This window comes from Dermacentor albipictus, chromosome 10 (assembly GCF_038994185.2).
Source record: "Dermacentor albipictus isolate Rhodes 1998 colony chromosome 10, USDA_Dalb.pri_finalv2, whole genome shotgun sequence".
NCBI lineage: Eukaryota > Metazoa > Arthropoda > Arachnida > Ixodida > Ixodidae > Dermacentor > Dermacentor albipictus.
Genome location: NC_091830.1, coordinates 16914045 through 16937598, shown reverse-complemented (window position 1 = coordinate 16937598; position 23554 = coordinate 16914045). Strand labels below are relative to the sequence as shown.

General features: G+C 44.6%; 1 protein-coding gene across 2 annotated transcripts in view; it reads left to right on the top strand.

Annotated features, from left to right (window-relative positions):
* Positions 1–21840, top strand: part of LOC139050691 (RNA-binding protein Unr-like) — a 38912-nt gene extending 17072 nt beyond the window's left edge. Inside the window, exons 9-15 of one of the 2 annotated variants that reach the window (XM_070527307.1) lie at positions 570–713; positions 5108–5260; positions 6181–6314; positions 8291–8526; positions 11397–11560; positions 12003–12193; positions 18427–21840. In XM_070527307.1, coding sequence (XP_070383408.1) covers positions 570–713; positions 5108–5260; positions 6181–6314; positions 8291–8526; positions 11397–11560; positions 12003–12193; positions 18427–18751 — 1347 coding nt within the window. In that variant the 3' untranslated portion in view covers positions 18752–21840. The remainder of the gene's footprint in view (positions 1–569; positions 714–5107; positions 5261–6180; positions 6315–8290; positions 8527–11396; positions 11561–12002; positions 12194–18426) is intronic. The other variant, XM_070527308.1, reaches the window with a different exon arrangement.
* Positions 21841–23554: the final 1714 nt, after the last annotated feature.

Below are 23554 nucleotides of genomic sequence, written 5' to 3'. Positions count from 1 at the left end.
ATATCTGATGTAGAAAGAAACATGAAAGCATTTGCATTTGATGTATTGAGGTATTACTATAGTGCCCTGTTATTTGCGATAGTCCTGACAAGCATGGCAGGACAAGAGTGGCCATGAATGATGGTCTCATCATGAGTGGGCACCTTTGTATTTGACATATTGAGGTTTAGTGCCACTGGAGGCCCTCTCAGTGTCTGTTCTAGCTGTAGCCTTGTTTGACTAGCTCTGGGTCTCTTCAAGATAGCAGCGGCCACCATTTCATTTTACATATTGACGTTTGACCAGATGCACACTACTTGTCTTGTCTAGATGTACACGTGCTCCGCAGTCCTGCACTGGTTGCCGTAAGGAGTCTCTTAGTATGACGAAAGACATCCTCACCGCTGGGGTTTTAATAACCTTAGTGCCAACGAGGCATGCTTAGTGCCCTGTCATTAGCCATAGTCATTAGCCATAGCCCTGTGTGGTAAGGTTGTGGGTGTTGTCATAGAAACTGGTCTCTTGGCAAGAGCGTTGGCAAGCAGTGGACTTTTTTTTCCTTGTGCCCTCCCTCTTGGCGCGTGTCGTAGGGTGTTGTGGCCACAGTGAAGGAAAGCTTTGGCTTTATCAGCTGCCAGGATCGCGACAGCCAGATCTACTTCAAGACCTGCGAGCTGCTTGACCCGGACATGACCTTGCATCCGAGTGACGAGGTGGAGTTCACGGTGGCTCAAGTAAGGGACTCTCGCCAACAACTGCTGCCACTGTTCCCATCACCTCCTCCAGGTTGCTGCACTCGACTTGCACGTGCTTCTGTGCTGACGCACCTGCACATGCATGCTTGCTCGCTCTCAGCGACACTGCTTGCAAAGCTTGCTGCTGCTATGGGGAATCTTGCAATGAAATGCAGGCAGGCCTTTGCACGTCTTGGTGCCTGTAAAGCCATGCGTAGCAAACAGCTGTTTTACCTTGTCTTGTGCATAATAATGCGGGCACTGTTATGACAAGCACTGCTGCCAGAAAGGTTGTAGTACATAGTTGTTTAAAATGAAACTGTCATATGAAGCACATATGCAGTCAACGTCCGATTTTTCGGACTCCCTAAGGGCCGCGAAAACATGAAAAAAATGTGAATGCATGCCTTTTGCTGCCCCCAAGGGCTCGCGTTGCTGCAGGCACTTCAGAAATGGCTCTGAAGGCCTGCTGATACACTTATTAAGCATATCGATGCTCGTAGTGTGACAGGAGACAGAGGGTGCACGCATGTATATTTAAAGAATGCGTACTGTGTCCTGTGACAATTGCATCCTTCCCACTCTTGATATGCTTCACCGCAGTACTTCGCCTACGCTTCACCGCTTAACACTGCTGTATGAAGGCGAAGCTGACTTAGGGAACCAGCATTATGCAGTGCATTGTGTTTTCCAAGCTTCAAAGCTATTGGCGAGGATTAGAAAGGCGGAGTCAGTGCCATTGCAGACAGCAGCAAGTTCTCTGTGCACAGTTCTCTGCACAGTTCTCTGTGCAAGTTCTCTGTGCATGCAGTTCCTGCTTGTGTGTGGCTGCACGAGCCTGTTCTTGTGCCCAGGCTGCAGCATTGGCGCGGCGTTGACAAGTTCGTTCCCGGTTCTGCTCGCGGCGTTGCTGATCGAAAGCTGCCTGCTCCTCAGGAGTGCATATGACGCGTGGCCTGCCCATTTAGCCGCAGAGAAACTGCTGCACCCGCGCTTGGCTGTGACGGAGAGCAACGACGTCACTACTGGCACAGCTAATCCAACACCACCTAGACAGCACAGGGCCTTTCCACTCCGATCAGTGGCGTCATGTTACCTGGTCTGACTGCTACAGAATATGATGGGGATGCTCCTGAGTAGGCAACAGTGATTTTGATATGCCGGCTTTCAACACGCCAGCCTTGTCAGTATAAATTTTGGGCCAGGTAGCGTGACGTCATGGATCGGAGCAAACAGGTTTTGTGCTATCTAGGTGGTGTTGGCTAATCGCGTGCCTCTCCTTCTCATCGCGTTGGAGTTTTTGGCATACAGGCGATGGACGGGCGGACGGACGGATGAAACGGCTAGTGATATACAGCTTCGCAGTAAAAGACAGCACTGAACAGCAAGAAGTTTGAAGTAATTTGACGTCTCGGACCAGGAGGAATTTTTGTTCAACTATGAGGCTTTTCTTTCGAGGAACCCGTATGGGCTTCCTTTGTAGCAATTGCTATGAACGGGTGGATGTCTGATTTTCCCTTTATTAGCAAGAAGTTTGGTAGCAAATGTCGAAGCAAGTAGGCCTAGCATTGCCACAGTGGTGGCTATGGCTGCCAGCAGGTCTGCATGCGAGAGTGGCTGTTCGAGGCGGTGAGATAATCAAAATGGCGGCGGCAGTGGCTTTGATAATGTCTCTTTGAACCTGCAATGATGGCAAAAAGTCCAGAAAATCGGACGGTGAAGGGTTTTTGCATGTGAAATTTCAGACGTTTTTATACATTGACTCTGAGATTCGTGGTGGTGCCGCGAAGGCGTCCAAAAAATCGGGCGTCTGCAAAATCGGTCCTTGATGGTATTTTAAATGTGACAAACCAGATTAACCTTTGAGTTTAACAAGTGGAAAGGGAAAGATAAGTCGAGTCAATTAGCCCCGACCTGCATCCCCCTGATAATTCACCTGAACAATCGACAGTGGCATTCTCCTCAGCACTACCCTCATGGTTTACTTGGAACTCAAGTGCAGCGAGGAAATGGAGGGGACTATTCGTATCACGGCACTGGCAGACCATGTGCACATGAACTCTGAAATGTGACTGATTAAGTTACGTACAGTCGTGCTGTATCTTGACCAACATTTACCTCGTTTTGCATCATCGTGTTTGGGAAGCTAGCTGTATTGGTAGTGCTCTGGTATGCTGCTATGATGTATAAAACCCACTGCGGCTGTAGTTGCTTGCTGCACGCTTTTCTTTTTTTATTAGTGCTTGGTTGCATAAGATGCAAAAAATTTTTGCTTGTAGCCAGGTGCTTCTAATATCTTGCCATGTTGTCAGGGTGGTGGTATTGATCATGCATGCAATGTTAACGAAAGCCCAGGTATCCTCAACAGTTATTTGCTGTAAAACAGGCTTCTGCACATTTGCTTGCTTTCATCGGGTGGTGGTTGTCATGTGGCCATAACAAGCTGCAAGATTTGCGTGTGATTTTAGCTGGTGCATTGGTGATTGGCTCATTATTGCTTCATTAGCCATGTGTGTAGGCCAGCCTGTGGTATTGCCGTGCTTGCCAATCACAGAGAGCTCTTCGGATAAGGTTTGCAAAGCTGACTTGTGGCCGGCATTGTTTACTTATGGCAGCCTCACAAAGCAATGACGCTTATGTGACTCCGGAAACGGTTACAGTTTTCCTATACTTTGTGCGAGCAGGCCAAAGAGCTACTTGGTGTAGACAAGAGCACCTTTCTGTTTTGGTGCTCGAGACATTTGGGAGGAGGAGCTGGTGGTATGGCTGGTTGTTGTGTATGGATAATGCAATTTAGCTGTCATTGATAGCCTAATATCAACTGGATGTTTCCTTTAACACTGGCGCATACTGTACCTCTGCAACTTGCCCTGTAGCCCTGATAGTCTTAAAATTCAATAAATGTGCTACATGCCATTTTATTCGTGCTCTATGACTTGGGGGCTCGAATTGTGCGCTCAAATTGCCACAATTCATTTATTTTGCCTTGGTGGTGGTTGCAGAAACTTGCATGTATTGCATCCTTGTCTTGCCATTGCTTTCTTCTTGGCCCACTCATTCTGCTGTTTTTGACATCGTTTCTGGCCAAGCTGCTGCTTTTTTTCATTTAACCTGCCTGATTGTCTTTTGTCTGCTGATTCACTGTGCCAGCTGCTGTATTTTCTGGTAAAAGAATGATTGACCAGTACAACCTATGCTCAGGTGCTGTCAATACATTGAATATCAATGCTTTCTTTGACAGCATTTGCCACTACAGTGCTGCTTCATCAACGTGAATACTATTTCCGATGATCGGAGAAGTGGTCGCCGTGTGTTAGAACAAGTGTGCTTGCAGGAGGTCAGCGTCGCGCAGCGTCTGATATATGGAATGTGGCGAGAATCGGGATTTTGGTGTACCGTATTTACTCGATTGTAATGCGTACCCATTTGCCTTGACCTAAAAAAGGAAAGTCCTTTGCAGTACCGCACACCTCGTTCTTTCATGCAAAAATACAACTTTCTCTCATTTGAAAAAGCAAAAATTTACTGCCAATGCACTAAACTTGCGATTAGTAAAAAAAAGTTGCAATTTTGCCCGAAATGTGAAGCATTGATTGAGATAGCAAATTAGTAAACAGCTATACGAAGTAAGGATAGTACTTTTATAGACCGTGTAAACTTGTAAACATTCGCTTACTAAATTAACAAGCGTGGTGTCACGTGTGCGCAAGCAAACATGAATACTATGTCGCGCTCGATGACCGCGGGAACTTGCTATCGAAACGCTGGAGTGAGAAAGTGCGGTAGCAGGAGCGAGCGAATTGACCTTCATGCTGCCTCTTGCTTCAACGCGAGCTAAGCCATGAGAACGCAGCATGTTGTGCCTAGACACATAGCCTCTGTCCCCGTTGCAGATTGCTTTCAAAATAGGGGCCGCGTGGCCGTGCTGTACGTAGCAGCCGCCAGAGTAGAACGCCTCTCCTTATGTTAGCACCAGTCCCGCGCGCAAGTTTCGGGAACTCCAAACGCCCGTGATGCGGCCCGATTTTTTCTTCTGTCCGTGCACGCAAGATCACTTTCCTTCTAGTCTCACTGGAAAGATGACTTTCTAGCTAGTCTCGAAGCACGTATGAGGTGGCCATATTGAAATGCCAATAGCGATATGGTGACCCAGATTTAATGTTGTACGCGATTCTAAAGTGTACGAATTATCCGTATTATCGGAACCCGTATTATCGGAAAGGAAGTTCAAATTAGATTCGAGTAAATACGGTACGTGTAGTACAGTGCTATACTTTTGCACAAGATTTCCAAGGAAGCGTTACAACAGTTTGATATAGACAATAATAACATATGTCCGGGTTTGATATATCCATGTTAGACTAAAACTGGGCGCTTTTTTGCTCTTAATTTAGGATCCTGCATCTCCCAGTCGCTTCTTGGCAACACGCATTCGGCGCCTGTGGTCCGTGTGTGATGACCAAGACGGTCCTCGCACAAGGCGCTCGCTGTCGAATGGTGACGGATCTGCTGTCAACGGGGATGAATCCAAGAACTTGAGAAACAGGGTAAGGTTCTCTGACAAATCTAACCCTTGCTGGACAATTTTTGGCTGCAGGGAATGCACTAGAAAAATATTGTTCTCATGCTGAGTTTCAGTTTTCAGTATGGAAAGAGTTTGTACACTTCTGCTTCACATTTTAAAAGTGTCTGTACAAGTTCCACACAGTCATAGGTGGCCTTGGGTGAAGCTTGCTTCTGGTGTTCTGGCTTGTGTTGTTCAACTTATTGCAAGAAAAGATTTTGCTAAATATATTTCTGTTGTTGAATAACCTTATTCCCTGTATTTCGGTCACTTCATTGAAAATAGTTTCCTTCAGGTATTTCATGATTGGACCTTTCTCAAAAAGTTCAGAAAAGAGTTTGGGCCCTAGACCAAAAACTATTTGTATATCTTTATTCGTCATTTGTCAAGTTATGGTGCTAAGGACTGGACATACTTGATATGCTTATTTCGTAATATGGTTTGTATTTACTCCCTTTGGGTCCAATTTTAACTGTTCTTCAAGAAGACTTAAAATCGTGGAAAATGATTGAAAATTGGTTCCTCCAATTTTGCTTAGCAGAATATAAGTGGCCACTAACATGGTTAGAAAGAATCGTATAAAACCAACCTTATTGTTCTTTCTGCCCTAGAACAAGCATTGTAAGACTTCAAAGTTGACACTAAGAGGAGTGTGTTTCTTGAAGAATTATTTGAATCTTCAGGAAATTTTGCTCTCGCATGACGTCATGCTAATGATCAATGGTGCCAGTTTTGCTATTTCACGACTAACTTTAGTTAGTGTCAAATTAATATTTTAGAAAATGTTTCCTAACTTTCACATTTGCTAAGTGTCGCCATACTTTTACATGCGGAACAAAGAAAAGTATGGAAAACTTTGTAACGTATCACTTAAGCACATGTGTTGTTTCTTGTGCTTTGCAGGGAGAGTCTGGCAAAGCCCGCGGTGGGCGAAATGGCTTCCGGTACACGCACCGTGGCTACATAGCAGCCCTGAAGGAGAGCTTCGGCTTCATTGAAAACGAAGAGCACAACCAGGACGTCTTCTTCCACTTCAGGTAGCCCACTGCTGCAGCAAGTGTGTAACAGATGTGCGTGACGTAGAGGTGCCTGCAAACAATTGTTTAAGAAGGGAGGCTACCCTGGAGACCGTACTTCATTCTTTAAGCTATCTGGATGAAACTTTCAGGGTACGTTCACACCACCGAACTATGAGGAACTGCAAAGTTTCATGAAGATATGTTTATTAGTTCCAGAGTTACTGAGGTCTAACTAGGTGGTTCATGCGTATGCCTGAGGAAGAGCCTGGAGAAATGCCAGGACATCATAAGAAGCTGAAATTCAATGTGGTAATCCCTTGATAGATATCCCAGTGGGCTACAAAGCCCTTTTCTTTAATTTCCCGTCCGAAAAATGTTAACCCAACATTCAATTTGATGTAGCCAGTAATGACCACATTCATCAAAAATTAATTGCTAATTATAAATGAACTGCACCAGCTTTCAAAAAAAGAAGCTTGTTACAACCAGGCAAAGTCATTCAGGAACAGGGGAAAAAAATTGCACATAAATCTGAAGAGTGGTTCTTGAGATATCGCCTTCTCCAGCACCACACAAGCGAAAAAATCCATTCTGAGAAAACGGGCCTTAAAGTGGAACCCATGTGTTTTTATTATAAAGCTTCTGCAGAGCTTCTAATTAGCTCTTGCGGCTCCAGGCACACTCAGTGTGTCAGTGCAGTTCTGCCGCTGCAAGCGTCTATGCAGTCGGCACTCGCTGTAGAAGATCGGAAGTTCGAAGCTCGTACAAGTGGCATATCTCGCTTCCGCGCACCGAACACCTGCACTGTCTAGGGCTTCGTTGCTGGCATCACATGCAACAAAGAACCAGTGAAAAAAAAGACGAGAAAATAATCTAAAAGATAGCACGAGGCCATGAGCAGCTTGCAAGCAGACGTCTGTTGAGGCAGACTGAGCAAGGGGCAACAACGACGCGAGCGCGGTGGGCGTGTCATATATAAGGGAGCAGCAGTCGCTGCCCACACAGCAGCCGATGGCAGGCGCGCTTTAGCCTGCGGGATTTGAATGCACCGCTCCGGCCAATCAGCGATGCGCATCGCTTCGTGGAAAAACACCAATAACGCCTCAACTGTGCAGACGATACCATTTAGCAAGCGGGGAAACAGAGACAAAGAATTCACGGTCAGATTGATAACCAAGATGGTGCGGGCAGATCGCATGGGCTGGGAATGGCACACGCGCGAAGTTTGACTCATTTCGGCATTTGCGCGTGTTTTGTGGGCCGCGGTGGCCTCAAAAGTAGTGTTGTTTCTTTTTTCGTACTATGCAGCTAAATTAGGTGCCGATAACTACAGAATAGGTAGTTTGAGACATACAACCTAAAAATATTGTTTTTAAAAAATCAGTTTTTTCACAATTTTTCGGTTTTCGAGGGCCACGTCCCCCATTGAGTGCCACCTATTGAGATATCTAAGGTGGACAAAGTTTACGGAATATGTACGTGCTGCTCTCGAATATACCGCCGAATTGTTATTGGGCCTCTTTCGAAACACCCATGAGAATTGCTTAAGCTGCAAACCCGTGTACGTGGTATTTGTTCACTTCAGAGGCTCGACAGGTTCAAGTTGCAGAACTTTCGTTTTTTGGCACAGTTGTGGATGTGCAAACGTTGTGTGCCCATGTTTCGAGAACCTGTTGATCTTTGGCAATATTCGGGAAAACTGCCAGGTCTTAAACGTAAGTTCCTCTTCCTGCGTTCAATGGAATTGAGGTTTCTTTTATTAATTGCAGCCAGCTTCATTCAAATCTGTGCAGCTGCTGCGTAATGAAAGCTTTCCTGCATTAATAGGGAAATCGGAGTTAGCCCTGAGGTGAAGCCTCCTCTTAATATACACTTCGCTTTGTAGCTGGATTCCTTGAATTTCTGGTGCTTTTTTTTGTTGCTTTCTTTCTTTTTTCAATGAAGGTGGCATCTTGTCTCCCTCCACACCCCGCATGCCTTTTACATCTCTGCAGTGTTTTCGAGGGCAACCCGCAGACCTTGGAGCCCGGCCAGGAAGTGGAATACGGCATGGTGCTCAAGGGCACTAAGCGTAGTGCCGAGTGCGTGCGCAAGCTTCCCGCAGGCACACTGGCCGATCCCGAGGAGGTCGTCAAGCCTGAAATTCTCAACGGCACCGTCGAGCGGCCCGTGCGTTGCTTCAACCCGGATCAGGAGCAGTACGCGGGACTCATCCGCCTCACCATCTCAGGTGAGGCACGACGAGACAGTTGGCGAAGCAATAAGTTTGCTTCACCCTTGGTCTGAAGCACTGAGCCGGTATAGCTGGATCAGTCTTATGGAATGTAAGTCTTGTATATCGTGTGGTATCAGAGTAAACTTTTGCATATCTGTGCAAGCAGTCTTCTGTTCAAGAAAAAGAAAATTTTATTCAATGTTATTGTGTCGTCTTGAACTCGGCGTAGTGGCATAGTGGCTTACCAAGGTGGCTTAGCAGCTATGGTGTTGCGCTGCTAAGCATAGGGTCATGGGTGCAAATCCTGTCCTCAGCGGCCACATTTCGATGGGGCGGAATGCAAGAACGCCAACGTCCGGTGCGTTAAAGATCCCCTGGTGGTCATAATTAATCCAGAGTCCCCCACTAGGCTGCGCCTCATAATAAAATTGTGGTTCTGGCACCTAAAACCCCTTCATTCATTCATTCATTCATTCATTCATTCATTCATTCATTCATTCATTCATGGCAATGTGCTATTAAGCCCATGGGCACTGGATTGAATTCCTACGGCAGCGACCGCAATTCGGTGGGAGTGAAATGCAAAAATGCCTCTGTATCGTGCATTCAGTCCACAGTCCAAGAAACCCGGATGGTCAGAATTATTCTGGAGTCCCTCCCTACGCCGTGCCTCATAATCAAAGTGTAGTTTTGACACATGAAACTCCAGCATTTAGAATTTTTGTGTGATCTTTGTTAGTAGACTGCCTGTGGGTGGAGAAGGGGAGAGACATAGCCCTTAATTCTTGCGCATTCTGTCTGGCATGTTGCTTCTTACTGCTTGCTTAATTTGAGGTTTATCACTTTTGGTTCTGGTTCAGGAATAAGTTGAGAGTGCATAGTGTCAAGTAATCATGGTAGCTAGAAGCCTGGCTAGTTCTACAGGCACTATATTCTCTGCTGCAACATCAGTGCAGGCACTGAGAGTAAAACCTCTGACTGCCCTTCTGTGGACTGGAATTCGAATCATCACAATGCAGGGTGCTTTTTAGTTCTTGAATTTTAAGGAGTGCAAAAGCTAAGGGTGTGAGAATATCAACATTTTTCATACAAATCGAATACGAATACAGTAGAACCTCGATAATTTGAAGGCTGCGGACCATGAAAACTTTTTGAATTAAGCGGATTTTCGAATGAACTGAAATGAAGAAAAGAAAGGAAACAAGCAAGAACTTGTCTCAAGAAGAAATCGCCTTTATTTTCCATGCCCGAGAAAGACACAGTAATCATTGATGCGGAATTGCTTGGTGTGGCAGTTCGCCACCCCAAGTACCACATTCTCCAGCAGGCTCACAACATGTAGCATATAAATATCACCATGAAGCAATAAAGCGACTGACACCGACCAAAAAAAAGTACTAAAAAAAGGATTAAATTTAAAAGACGTTTCGGCTTCCCTGCGGAAGCTTTGTTCACAGTGAGATGAATGAACGTATATAGATGAACGTATACTTAAGAACGAGATGTAAGCAGCGCGCGTACGACGGGGGGGAGGGTTCCCTCATTTCGATTGAGTGTGACGTGTTTTTTGTGTTATATTTAATCCTTTTTTTTAAATTCTCTTGGTCGTTTTATTGCTTCATGGTTCATCCCGACCAGATGGGCTTCCGTTGAACCCTCGACTTCATAAATATCACCACCGCCAATACGGTGATGCTCTTGTCGACTGTATACAGAGACAACGTCACTCTTGCACAAATCCAAGCAAGCCTCCAAACGTTATTTGAGGCACGGAACAACGTGTTGACGTGATGCGCACGCGTGCTTGGTCAAGCTGCACCCACGGGCAATGCCGAAGTTGACGGTCTCGAGGAGCTTGAAGCAACCGCGTCGACCCGCAGTGCAATGGCTTGCGGCAATACCAAAGTTTTCGAGGAGCTTGGAACAGCGGAGTCAATCATAATACGATGGCTTGCAGTAACACCAAACTTGACGATCTGAGTGAGTTTGGTGCAGCAGCCCCGGGGGACCGCGGTACTATGGCTTGCGACAACACTGAAGTGGCTGTTCCCGGTGAGCAGTGACGCCGTTGATAGGTGGCACTGCGGCTTGCAATGACACCGAAGCTTTTGACGATGCAGTTCTCTTGTTCCAAGCACGTCTCCTTTTGTGGATCACTTTCTGCGTGCTTGATTTCAAGTGCGAGTCCCGCCCCACCAGAATAACGGCACAAAAACACGCACGTACGCAAGGCACGGCAGCCTGGCTTATAAACGTAAGAACGAAAGTGCGAGCTAAAAGGGAACGAATTAACGATGAAAATATTTACATGAACAATGCAAAAAGAGACTGTGGGGCGCGAAACACTGCACAACAAAAGGACCCTCGGGCGCACGCAGACGACAAGAAGGAGAGGAGGTGCACGCCAGGGCCAATCAGAGGGCTGCGCCTCGGAGAAGCGCGCGCTTCGCCCAATCACCATCGCTCTTTCCGAATTTCACCCTTAGAAAATGTCACCGATGCCATCGCTCACAGAATGCCTTTGTCGAGTGTAAAGACGCCAAAATAAAGTACAGGAAACCAGCTTTAAAGATACAAAATTTATTCTGGGAGAAATGGAGTGAATGCTTGAGGTCACAATCATATGATGTTTCACTGCTGTGTGTTGACTTGTGTAATGCTTTCGCAACTTTGTGCAGCAAATTGATTATGTAATTTATTGTTTGAAAGATGTTCCCATACTTGTTTATAAAATCACGAGGCACGATCTTCCTGCCGCCAATGGGACCACAAGATAGGTGCCCACTGGCAGATGGCCACATTAATGAAAATTGCGTTGCCAAAGTTATTTCATTTGAAAATGAAGGAAGAGAAGGTCAAGGCTGTAATTTGCTCCTTGTGTGCAGGGGAGAGTGCCGAGCCCACTCCCACCTACCCGTTTGGCATCACCAGCCTGACGGACAAACACGAGCTGCTCCAGAAGAACGATGTGGTGCAGTTCCAGGTGGCCACCACTGGATCGGGTGTGGAACGTGCCGTCAACGTTGTGGCTGTGCGAGCTCGGGTTCAGGTCAGCGTTGTGTTTCTGTCACATTAGTTGAGTGAGCGCTGCATACCATTTTCAACAAATGCATTCTGAATGTGCCAGCTTTTCCTTTTGTTTTTCACTTGCGATAAAAAGATGTACTCGGTGTTTGCAGTGCTTTACGCGGCCACTTATCTGAAGCCTCTTGTGTGTCATGTGTGCCTCCGAGATCTGTAGTTGCGTAAAATTTTATTTGAGACAGTTACTTATGCTTAGTGTTTGCACTGGTTTGTGAAGCCTCTTGCATTATGGTGTCTTATAACATGTAATCATAGAAAGTTTCACTTAAACATGCACTTAATGTTCGCAATGATCTGTGAGGCCACTTGTCCGAAATCTCTTGCGTCACATGACCCTTCGAAATGTCATTTTTCTTGCCTTTTTTTCTTTTGCACGGAGGATCACTTTGCTACAAATCTGTTTGCAGGCTACGGTGGAAGCAATCAAGGGCCAGTTCGGCTTCCTCTCTCACGAGGCCGAGGAGGGGCGCAAGCTGTTTTTCCACACATCCGAGGTCAAGTCTGGTAACCACCTCCAGGTGGGCGACCGTGTCGAGTTTGTGGTTGTCTACAACCAGCGCACCAAGAAGTACGCCGCCTGCAGTGTCATCAAAGTTGGGTATGTTGCTCTCACTACACTATCTTTGTGCAGGCTCTTTTGCGCATGCAGCTTCTGTTGCCTCAGTTCAAGATCACGAATTGGTGTTCACTAGGGGTATGCAAATACTGTATGGTAGATTTCGGATCAAATTGAATCAAGGAAAAAAATTTAGAATATAAAATCAAATATTGAATATAAAAACATTATCACAAATGCTAATTAATGCTTTCAAATTTTCGTAAGAAAACATGGAGCTGCACATGCTCTAAAGTCTCTTCGCGTTGCATAACAAGAATGTAACAAGTAACTTAGTTAAATAAAGATCAATATATATAGTCTGGTCTAATCTTATTAAAGGGAACTCCAAATTACTATGCCAGCACTGATTACAGCACAGTTCTAGTACAGCGTATACTGCTTAATAGCGTGAGTAGAAGCATAATTATGCACACTGCAGTCGAACCCACTTATAACGATGCCAGATATAAGGATCTGTTCGTTATAACAACTGCATTTCAGTGCATTTATGATTTTCCAACCTTGCCTACTGAAACTGCTTTCAGATACAGTAAAACTTTGTTAAGCCATACCCACTTAAACAGTAGATTCCTTTTAAAAGCAGTAAAGTCAGATCCCCGACTCGGTGGCTATTGAACGTAATGCGTTTTGTATCTGCATAAACCATACCAGCTTATTGCGTACATTTCAGTTAAGGGGGGATGAGGGTCTTGAAAACTTTTTTTTATTTCTTAACATATCTTCCTGAAAATTGGCATGTAGATATATCTTTGAATGCTGATCCCAAATATATATTCAGATTTTATATATCTCATCTACAAATGAAGATATTGCAAAATAATTTATCCCACATAGGTCTTTTCTTACGGGCCATTATGATAATTTTTTAATTAAAAAAACTAGTTTCAAAGAATAGCTGTCATTTCTAAGGGCCCACTGCACATCCTAAAGCTAAATAAATCTTTAAAAAGTGATCATATAGGTCATGAATGAATAACAAAGTATGAAGAAAAAAACAATGCAGGAGTAATTAGCTTACATCTGACCTAATTGCTAGTCTATTGGGTTTAATGAAAAATGGAAAGCTTTAGGATGTAGTTGAGGTTTTACTGAAAAAAATGATACCTAATTCAATAAAATCAGTTGATGCAAACATTTTGAAAAGTTCTGTAAGCCAAAGGCATTTGATCAAAAAAGCAAAGCTGAGAAAATTGCATTCAAAGTTTTGCTTACTCTGCCACTTTTGTTTACCTATCACATGGAAAACTTTAATGCTTTAGCATGCAGCCCAGTCATTACTGAACACAATAACACCAAACTCACAGAAATCTGTTCATGTAAAGATTGTGAAAACCTCTGTATTGCATTGGCACTTGACAAAAAAAAAAAAGCTAAGAAAGTCGTCTTCACTTGCTGCGCCGACGTTCATTAGCTCGAACTTGCGGGAAGTCGCGCACTTCTTCGCCAATGAAGTTTTAATGTAGTCTGCGTACTTTTCGCGCCCCGCGCACTCCGCGCAAAACACCGTGTCGAAGCGTTGAGCACGCGAGCTCGGTTCAGCCGCGTCCGTCGGCACTGTAGCGGCGTGCGGAAACGCCGAAGTCGACGTTAGGCTTAGGTCAGCCGGCTCGGCCGCTTCCGACGACACGGAATCCGAAGCGACTTGCAGCGTCTCAAAAGTTAGCATTTTCGACGGGCTTAGTCCAGGCGCATCCACCGGCACTGCAGAGACTTGCGGTAACACCGAAGTTGACACCGATCGGCACTGCCCAGCCGGGTCCACCGGCGAAGCTGTTGTTGGCGAGCTCAGTCCAGCCGCATCCACCAAGGGCACAGCAGCTTGCGGCATCACCGAAGCTGTAGTTCTCGACGATGTAGCCAAAGATGTAGCGCTCTTATTTCATGCGCGCCTCTTTTTGCTGACTGCTTTTCGCGTGCTTGCTTTCAAGCGCGCGTCTCGCGCCATCGTGACACGCGGAACAAAGACACCAGGCACGCAAAAGCAAGAAATTTGTGGTTTAAAGAAGCGACTCAATAGCCAAAATATCTACATGAACGATAAAGAAAATGGCAGAACGAAAAATATTAGGAAACAAAGAGGAATGCGAAAAATGACGTGCGCGCCGGCGAAAGCAGACGACGCGAAGGAGTCGAACAACGCGGCCGCGGGGCCGCGGCAGGCGAAGCATGCGTCACGGCCAATCAGAGGGCTGCGCCTCGGGGAGGCGCCCGTTTCACCCAATCAGCGGCTGTCTCGTGACGATTTCGCGCTTGAGAACGGGTGCCTGGGGTGCCGATCGCTCCGCTGCACGAGGGTCTACAGCGTGCTGAGGGGCGCCAGAATGGAGAGCGGGAAACCAGCTTTCAAACAAGACCAAGATGGCGCCGATCGGTTCGCGTCGCGCGGAGCTACGGCAGCTTGAAAATGAGGCAAACCTTCGCGCTTGGCGTTCAATTTCGGCTCACCGACGTTTCTAAATTGCCGTTTTTTTATACTTCGAGTAGGAATTGAGCCATAATATTTTGTAGAGGCATAGTTGGGACATTAAAGACTTCGAAAACGCAATTTTGGAAAATTGCCATTTTTGACCATTTTTCGCGATTTCAAGACCCGCGTCCCCCCTTAACACGCAGCGTTTTTACTTTTTGTCGTGTAATAATGGTGGTGCGTCGTCCCCATCGGGTGGTTCAGCAGAAAAACAAGCCTCAGATCTGAACAACGGCCTCCAAGCGCCCTGTGCATTCATTTTGGCGCTGTGCCAGAGGGCGTTGTGCGTTCCGGCATGCGAACGATGCCATCTGAGACACAGTGGTGCTGCGTCGTGGCAGCTTTGAGCACCGTATGAACCTCTCCCATAGCATGATGGTGGAGTTTCATGTCCAGAAAACATGGAAGGACTCTGGTACGAGTAACTGTAGTGATATAATGGTGCAGCAATATAAGCCGCATATACCGCATGCCATAAAGCTAGGTGTGGCATAACATGTACTAAATATATGCAGCAATTTTCGTTCACTGATAACTTCGCTGACGCTGACACCAGCACCGGATTTTCTGCCACACGGGGCTTTTGACGCTATTGCATTAAAAAATGCAATGGCTCATACCCCCGTAAGGCAAAGGCTACAAGCGCACAGCAAAGTGAAGCAAGCAGTGCATACATTTATTGAAATCACCCATACAACGCACAGAACAGCATATGCTACAATAAAGAACAAGTTCTAAAGAAGCATCCGAACCATAAATTAAGCATTGCGTACTCTCCTTTCTGCAGTTATAGTGGTGGTTTATCAACAGCTTTGATGGAGATCCACTTTTGCAGGGCAGGGATAGCAAGTCAGTTATTTTTTGCATGGGATTTCCAAGGGGGATTTTACAGTTGTTCGATTGAGAGATATATCCGAGTTTGATATATACAAGATCAACTGCACAACATAAACTAGACACCAAAAGGCAGAACACACGACTTGTCAGATACAGTAGACATCTGTTAATTGACTCCAGTTAATTTGATCGCTATGAAAAGGTCCTGGCTGGCGCTCATACAATTCTATTGGTCCGCACCTAAATTATTCTGATCGCAACATTGGCCTTCATCGGTTAAATTGAACTGGCCAATTTCGCTGCAATACAGCCGTGTTATGTGGTGAAACATACCAAGAATGGAAAGGGGCCACTGTCACGGAACAAAGCATGCGTTCCTTAATTACACAGGCGCGCATGAACCATCTCCAGTCACAGTACGGAGCACCTAGACATGTAATAAGCATACTGGCAGCCTTTCAGAGCTCTTTCTGACATTGCTTTTTTGATTTGAGCCCGTGTTTCACCCGCCATGTGTGTGTTATATGTGAGACCGTTAATGGGGCTTAGTACATGTTACTTAATTATACACACGCACTTGCACTATTCACCATCTTATGTTTTTAAAAAAGACAGATAGTGAGAAGGAAGGCAGTAAGATGAAAAACTGAAAGTCGAGGGTACGTTTAATCCCAACAAAAGAGTGGTTGTATTTTTGGATGTGCCAGCAATCTTGCTGCTCTAACTGTGAGTGGAGACGTCACATGTTCTTTGTCCCGTAACAGTGTCATTTTTACCTACTTGATATGCTTCACCGCATAACAGCGTTGTATTATGGAGTGACCAGCTTGTTTCGACGTTTTTTTTTCTGCCATTTGTGCAAACAGTTTCATCGCTCCCGTCAGGATTGAATGAATGGAAGTTCACCATGCAGTGAAATCTTCATATAGCGAACTTCAAAGGACCACAGCAAATTGTTCGTTAACTTATTCTGAAATCTCATTATAGAGAAGCCCAAAATTAACCATTCCGCCCATGGGTTCATCAGTTGGCTTTCGGCCCGTGCTGCTGCTATATTCCATAATTCCGGTGCTCGCACCGCTGAAGCACTGTATAGTACGAGCAGCGTGCAAAACAGACACTGATGCTGGGAAAATTGTCGGCATGAGGCCTCCAAAGCTTAATGTATTTTTTTTTCACATTTCTTGTGGACACCACAGCCGTCTCGCTTGAGGCAGACACCTGAGCTATTCAAAAACGCAAGCATGTGTAAATGACACCATCTGGAAAGTAGCATCGACACAAGCACGGAGGTTAGGTTACATTTCGGCATGCATGTAGTTACCGTATTTACTCGCATAATGATCGCGCTCGCGTGATGATTGCACCCCTGAATTTTGTCGTCATAATTAGATTTTTTTCTTTCCCATGTAATGATCGCACCCTGAACTTGTCGCATCGATATGTCATGTGCCAAGTCTGGCTAATGATGATCGCACTTACCATCTGTCAAATGCTACGCGCGTGACTCTTGAAGACGTACCAAGCGGTCTGCACGCACGCAGCATTCTTAACCAGATGCCCCATTTCATTCCTTTCATCACTTTCCGCACTTCCATGAAGAAAAAAAAAAGCTACAATTAAACTTGCCTTGGCTTTATTATTGGTAGGCTTCATAATGGTTTTGGTCAACAACAACAACATAAAGGGCGCCTTTCAATTCTTCTCTCCTGCACTCGTGGGCACGCAACAAATTGCGAGCGGCAACAATAGTGGCCACATTTACAGTGATACGTTTGAAGTGTACCCTATTCGTACGTCGGTGCTTGTAACGCAGCTAAGATATTCGCCCACCCTTAGCTGAAACGTGCCGTATTAGGATAGCAATGAAGACAAATGCCGCAGTTTCTGCAGCATGCCTGCCATGTGTTTCTGTATTACTGGCAGCTAAGTGTGCCCATCTCTGTTTCTGTGCCCTCAAGGTGGACATGGCTACGTTATTGTTGCAAACTTGCCGATATTAACGATATTATTCATTACTGATATGGATGAAACTGTTTCGATGTGCGTAGTGTACTCACGAGAAGAAAAATAAACGCGTTCGGCTTGCTCCGCCGGCTGCCATTTTTGTTTGGTGACTCGCACTGACAGCGGCAGCTGCCTGCCTGTCATCCCGCAGCAAATGCTGGATGAAAAAAGAACGTGTTTCTTTTCGAGGAAAATTTAACCCGCATAATGATCGCACCCCTGAATTTGCGTCAGTTTCTGTGACAAGAAAGTGTGATCATTATGCGAGTAAGTACGGTAGTACAGCTGCAGGAAGAAGCATGAAAGAAAACGTGCAAAAAGAAGGGCAAGAGAAGGCAAACATGCAGCTCCGTTGCTAGGCAACACTCACCTGGGCGGAGCATGTGCTCACAAAACCTGATCCATTGTCACCTCCACAATAGAAAAAAAAAAAGTCCCCTCGCATGCTTTACTTTTCTGGCGCTGTCTCAGGTTTTCTGAACCCATGTGCCGCAGTGTCTGCTAGCCTACTGTGCCGTCTGCCACGGAGGATACACGAAACGTATTTCAGAATATAATTTGTAGTACTGAGGCATTGACGTGACACAAACTGAATAACGGTCGTTACTCAGAAAAGTTCGGTATTCTGAAGTTTGTTTTACTGAAATATTTTTGTTATAACTATAAGCAGTCATCAAGGGACTTGTGAAAAAAGTTTGTTTGTGTTCATAGTAACAAGAATTTACTGTGTGAAACTTTTTTAGGGAAGCATGCAATTCTTTTTGAAAGCCTATGACATCACTAGTGTTAACGTCTTCAAGAAAGCCTTTCAAAGCGCTTTGCATAGCCTTGAGCGTACAGATGGGCTTAAAGCACATGGCCAAAAATACATCTTTTCATATGTTGGGCTTGATCTTTACAGTGAATCGCAGCCAACACAACGTCCGGAGCGTCTCGTGAGCCGGCTACGGACCCTCTCTACTGAGGACTCCGGTCCACGCATCATCATCGTTCGTCAACCCCGCGGTCCAGATGGCACCAATGGGTTTGCCAGCCGTGGAACGGAAGCAAACTCAACGGCAGCTGAAACACTCATTGAAGAGTCCGAGGAGGCCGTGGAGTCTGAAGAAGGAGGGAATGGAAATTCTCAAGACGAAGCCGACGACGTGGCCAAGCCTGATGAAACTGAAGTTGCTGACAACACGCTCGGTGCTATGGCTGCAGTGGAGGCCGAAGTCCAGGCCTAAAGATTTAGGCTTAGTGAAGGAAGTCGACAGATTTTTTTCTCTCCGCTTTTTGTGTTCCCTATTGGCTGTGGTGCCAGCACCAGCCTCTTTTGGTGCAAAAAAACAAACAGTGGGTGCAACAAGACTTCATATTATTTTCTTCTGCATGCCGCCATTTCTAGGTTTTGCGTTTGAGCGCATCCCTGGCAAGTTTTTTTTGCCCTTTTTTCTTTCCTCTGTCAGTTTATGAAAATGAAAAGAAAAAAGGAAGTGGCAAATCTTATGTATTCTCTTGTTGAGTTGAGCATGTATGGTTGCGTGTGCTTGTGTGGGTGTTTCTTTTATTTTTGTTTGCATTTTTCTTCGATAAGGTTCACGGGGCGCAAGTTTCAGTGAAACTTTTGAAGTCTTTGGAATTGAAGTTAGAATCGTGAAGAAAAAAAGAACAGTGTGATTGCTGTCTTGTGGTGTTTAAAGCAATGGTGTAAATGATGTGCGCATTTTTCTTCTCCACGGCTCCATTCTTGTTTGTTTGAGGCCTTGTCTCGGCTCGGATTCTGTCTTATCAAAGATTTTTTCCCCCTTCCACCTGTTTCAAAGGTACAACTGTTCTGCATGCTTGTTTTGAAACTTTGAAGTAGCCCAGTTTGAGAGAGCCGAGGCAGTTTGTTCTGTTTCTTCCTTTTTTTCTCATTTCAGCTGCACAATCGGTACCGACTTGTGGGTGCCTGAACTATGTGAATTTTTTTTTCGGTCGTGATTTCACGCTTCTTTCTTTGGTCAGCTTTCAATTTTTTGTTCTTTCACATCTTAAATGTTGACTTCGTTAATCTTTCTTTTTCTGTGGTGGTCTGTAGGAGTCGCAGAACAATTCCAAGTCTTTCTATGTGTCTGTGCATGCGTATCCAAGCAACGAACGATAAAAAAAGTTTGAAAAAATGTGCTGCTTGTTTTGATCAAGCGCGATGTTTCTTTCAATTCCCGCCCCTCATCAAAACGTGGGGTTTCCACCCCGTAAACTCCTTGCCTCCACAACTGCGATGCCACCCCAATACCTTCTCATGAAAGCAATGCCCTTTGGGGGTAATACTCATGGCAATACAGCTGACTTTTTTTTTCTCTGTTTTCACTAACTTTTATTGTTTTGCCAATATGGTTAGAGTTTTCTCTCTCTTCTGAATAAATGACTTGTGGTAAGCCCCTATTTAAATGCCTCTGTTCCAGTATGGTAATCAATTGGAAAAGCCGCACAGTATTGGCTTGCCAACTTCTGGCCAATTATTAACGAGGTTGAGTACGGGCAACAAATTTAAAGCGAAATATAAGGAACATATAAGGCAACTACACTGATGATGATTTTTGGCATGCCCACGTTTAACTGCCTTGGTCCCAGTGTAATTATAGGCAGTGCCACACAATCTTGGGTTGCCATTCTGTAACATTTTTGGGAAACAGATTCAAAGTGAAAGAAAAAAAATCAACATAGAAAGGTGTTGCGCCGGTCAGTGTGTTTGTTTTTTATTCATGTGATAACGTGCAACAAGAACCTTGAAATTGGCAGCGCTCTACTGAAGTTTGGGTTTACTTAGCGGTATGAGTAGCATTTTTAATATTGTGTGCCCTTAAGCAATCGTGTGACACTCTTTCGTAGAAGTTGTTTTCTTGGTTGCATTGAGGTGTGAGACCTTGCCGAGTGTGAGCACACCCATCCAATGTGCTGTGTGCCATGCCGTTGTTGTCTTGGGGGAAAATTTTGCAGCAAGAACCGAGGGGTGAATGACCTTGACTTCCAAATATTTCTGGTGCCTGTCTCGTGCACCGATCAGTGTCTGTCTGTGTGCTCCTCTTGCTTCAGTTTCGATGCTTAGTTATTGAGAGTATGGCGCTGTTGCGTGTTTAGATTCTGTCTGCATTGCTTCATGAACCAAGGTGTTTTAATTTCTGTATTAATTTCTTCTAACCATGCTACAGCATTAAAGCCTCCTATTAAGACCTTTGGCTATACATCTTTTGCTTTATCTGCTCTCGTTAAATTTATCTGTTCACTTTGCTGCCTCGAGAAGTTTTTGTTCTCTTGGATGCGGTGGTGTAGAGCTAGGGGTAAATTTTTGATATTGAAGTTACAGGTGGCTTTGGGACCTATATGTCGTGTTGTACCCTCCCCCATTGGAACGGAAATATAGAAGGAAGAACTGCACATTTTTCAATTACCGGCGCTTTAGGAGTGTTGAGGCACTATTTTGTAGCCTAGGATTTACTCAGTACTATGCTGGAATGTCAGGGAAACGTCCTTGTATTAATTTTTTCCAATTTTCTGAGTTTGCTGCATGTATTGATGTTTGTGTCACTCTTATTTTTTTTTTCTTCTGATATTTGCCTGAATTTTGACAGGTTCTTCAGCATCCTCTATTTGAACTTAGTTTGATGACTGTTATATATTGTGCTATGAATTGTTTCTTCGTAAGGCATTTTTAGTCTTCGAGGCATTCACATTCTGGGCCGAGCAAACGCTCATTTCAGATTTTATTACCACCTTTTTGTCTGTGTAGAACATTTTAGCTCTGTCGACGCTCGGCAATGCCTGTTTGCAGAGTGGAGTTGATGGATGGAAGTGTTTAAAAGTGTGTGTACCGTCTTTTAATGTGGCACGGCGTTATGCAAATTATAGGGGGCGCCCAAGTAGCTTTGGAAACTGGGCCACAAATGTTGCAGTGTTGGGACAGTATTGACATGACGTTGGACTGGTGATGCCCAGTATTGTGCCAACACGCCTTTACGTGGGACATTTGTTGGCCTTGCTTCTGTGCTGCTAGGGCAGTGTTGGAAATAGCAACCCATTACTGCCTTGTTGATATCATGTCTATAGTATTGGAATTGGAGTGTATTCAGTTTTGGTGGAAAATATCATTTCTTCCTAAAGCTGTATATTGTGTGTATGTGTGTGCAGTCTGTTTTTCTTTTTTCTTTTTCACGTTGCTGCTTTGAACGTTGTGGTACTTGGCTCTTCGAGTTGGCATTTTCAATTGTACACTCATTAGGAGAAGCGCTGCGAGTTTCAGTGCTGACTGTATCTTCTAACTTTATTGCTGACCTTAAATTTTTTTCCAGTATCGGTGTAGCAGATTCTTTTTATATATATATATATATATTTGTATTCTATCCTACTGGAAAAGTTATGTATGCATTGTAATTACGTTTTCCCCATTCCAATTGGAAGTGATACGGACTCCATATGACTTCCACATACTTTTTGTATGAGTAATGCGGAAAACTTGCTGAATTATGAGACTCATATCAAACTTTTTCAGCGGGGGCCTTAGTCATTCATTTGCTGTAGTCTGCAGACTTCTGCCATTGGCAGCCAAGATTGTCTGCAGTGAATCATTGTAGCTGAGTTTTGCCTTATTTCTCGTACTTCCGCTTCATACTCTAAATTAATTTCCACTTTTAGAGCATAGCATCTGCTTTGAAAAATCCGTTTGCATTCTAAAAAAAATTTGTGTTGCTTATATGTAAAGAATGCACAGTTAACTGTAGAGTCCGGCATTCTTTGTAGGAGCAACATGCGAAGTAAGAAATTAAGGGAGCGTCTATCGAATTTTGTCGGTAAGGGCAGGCGTGTTCAGAAAGAGGTCTGTCCCGATTGCGTACAGAAATCGTATTTTTGGTAGTTCGACATGCACACTTGAACGAAGCCTTGTAAATTTTGAATGAAGAGCTGTCTGCTTTGTGCGCCTAAAGTATCACTTGAACGTGTTGAAAAACTTGCATGGTCTGAAGGGAACATGTGAAAAAAGTTTCACCAAGAGTTTGTGCAACTGGAAAATCGCGTACTGTTCCTCAGTGCATTGCCGTCAAGACTGTTCACGTGTACCGCATGGGCACCGTGTGGAGGTGTACTGTCTAAATGCTCTTCTCTTCTTTTAAATGTTCTTTTTTCCCCACATGTTGCGAGAGTGTTTAAATATGTGCTGCTCAAAATCAAATGAAGGAGTCTTTTCTTTTTCTTGGATACGATTGCCTTTGGTAGCGAAAAGTCAGTCTCATAAAAAAAAAAATGTCATTGAATTACTGGTGGCCAGTTAACTTGCTGTGTCAGTAAGGTTCCTTTCCCAACGCTTGGTCAATGCAGGCATGGCCATATTGTACCAGCAAACGCAAGCAGCCACAGAGTGTGATGTGAAAGAAGCGACTACTTTATATAAAGGGCTGAGGAGAGGGGATTACTAATGAATTTGTCCTGCTTTTTTTTTCCATCCCATACTTATCCGAGACAAATCTGGTCTAACGGAGCTCAGAGAAATCGTGGAAGGGGGGGGTCATCTGTGGTTTAGATCAAGGATGTCTCGTCCCTCCCAATTTTGAAGGAACCCTCTTTATTCTTTGTCCAGTGTTTCTAAATGCTGTGGTCTTGTCAGATCGCATGCAGAAAGAGTCTTTGTATGGGAAGACATTAAAGAAGTGTTTCTAGCCAACCTTGTTGCGTGATGGTTCTAATAGCATATTGCATGATATCTGTGTTAGCAAGGTGACATTCCTGATTGTCATTAGGGGTCATATCAAATACCTCCCCCCCCCCATTTGTCCCTCACCAAGTCTATGCGTGTTTATCAATTCGCAGAAATGATGTTGGATTTAAATTTACATTTAAACAAAAAAATTGCGTATAGTAAGATGCTTTGGTAATCTAGACTGGCAGCACTATGGAAGGTGCATTGCAGTGGGATTCATTGGCCTATATTTCCACTGGTAATAAAGGCATTTATTTAAGTTTGTAAGTTACAGCTGGTTCAGAGTTGGCAGTGACTTGCAAATATGACATTG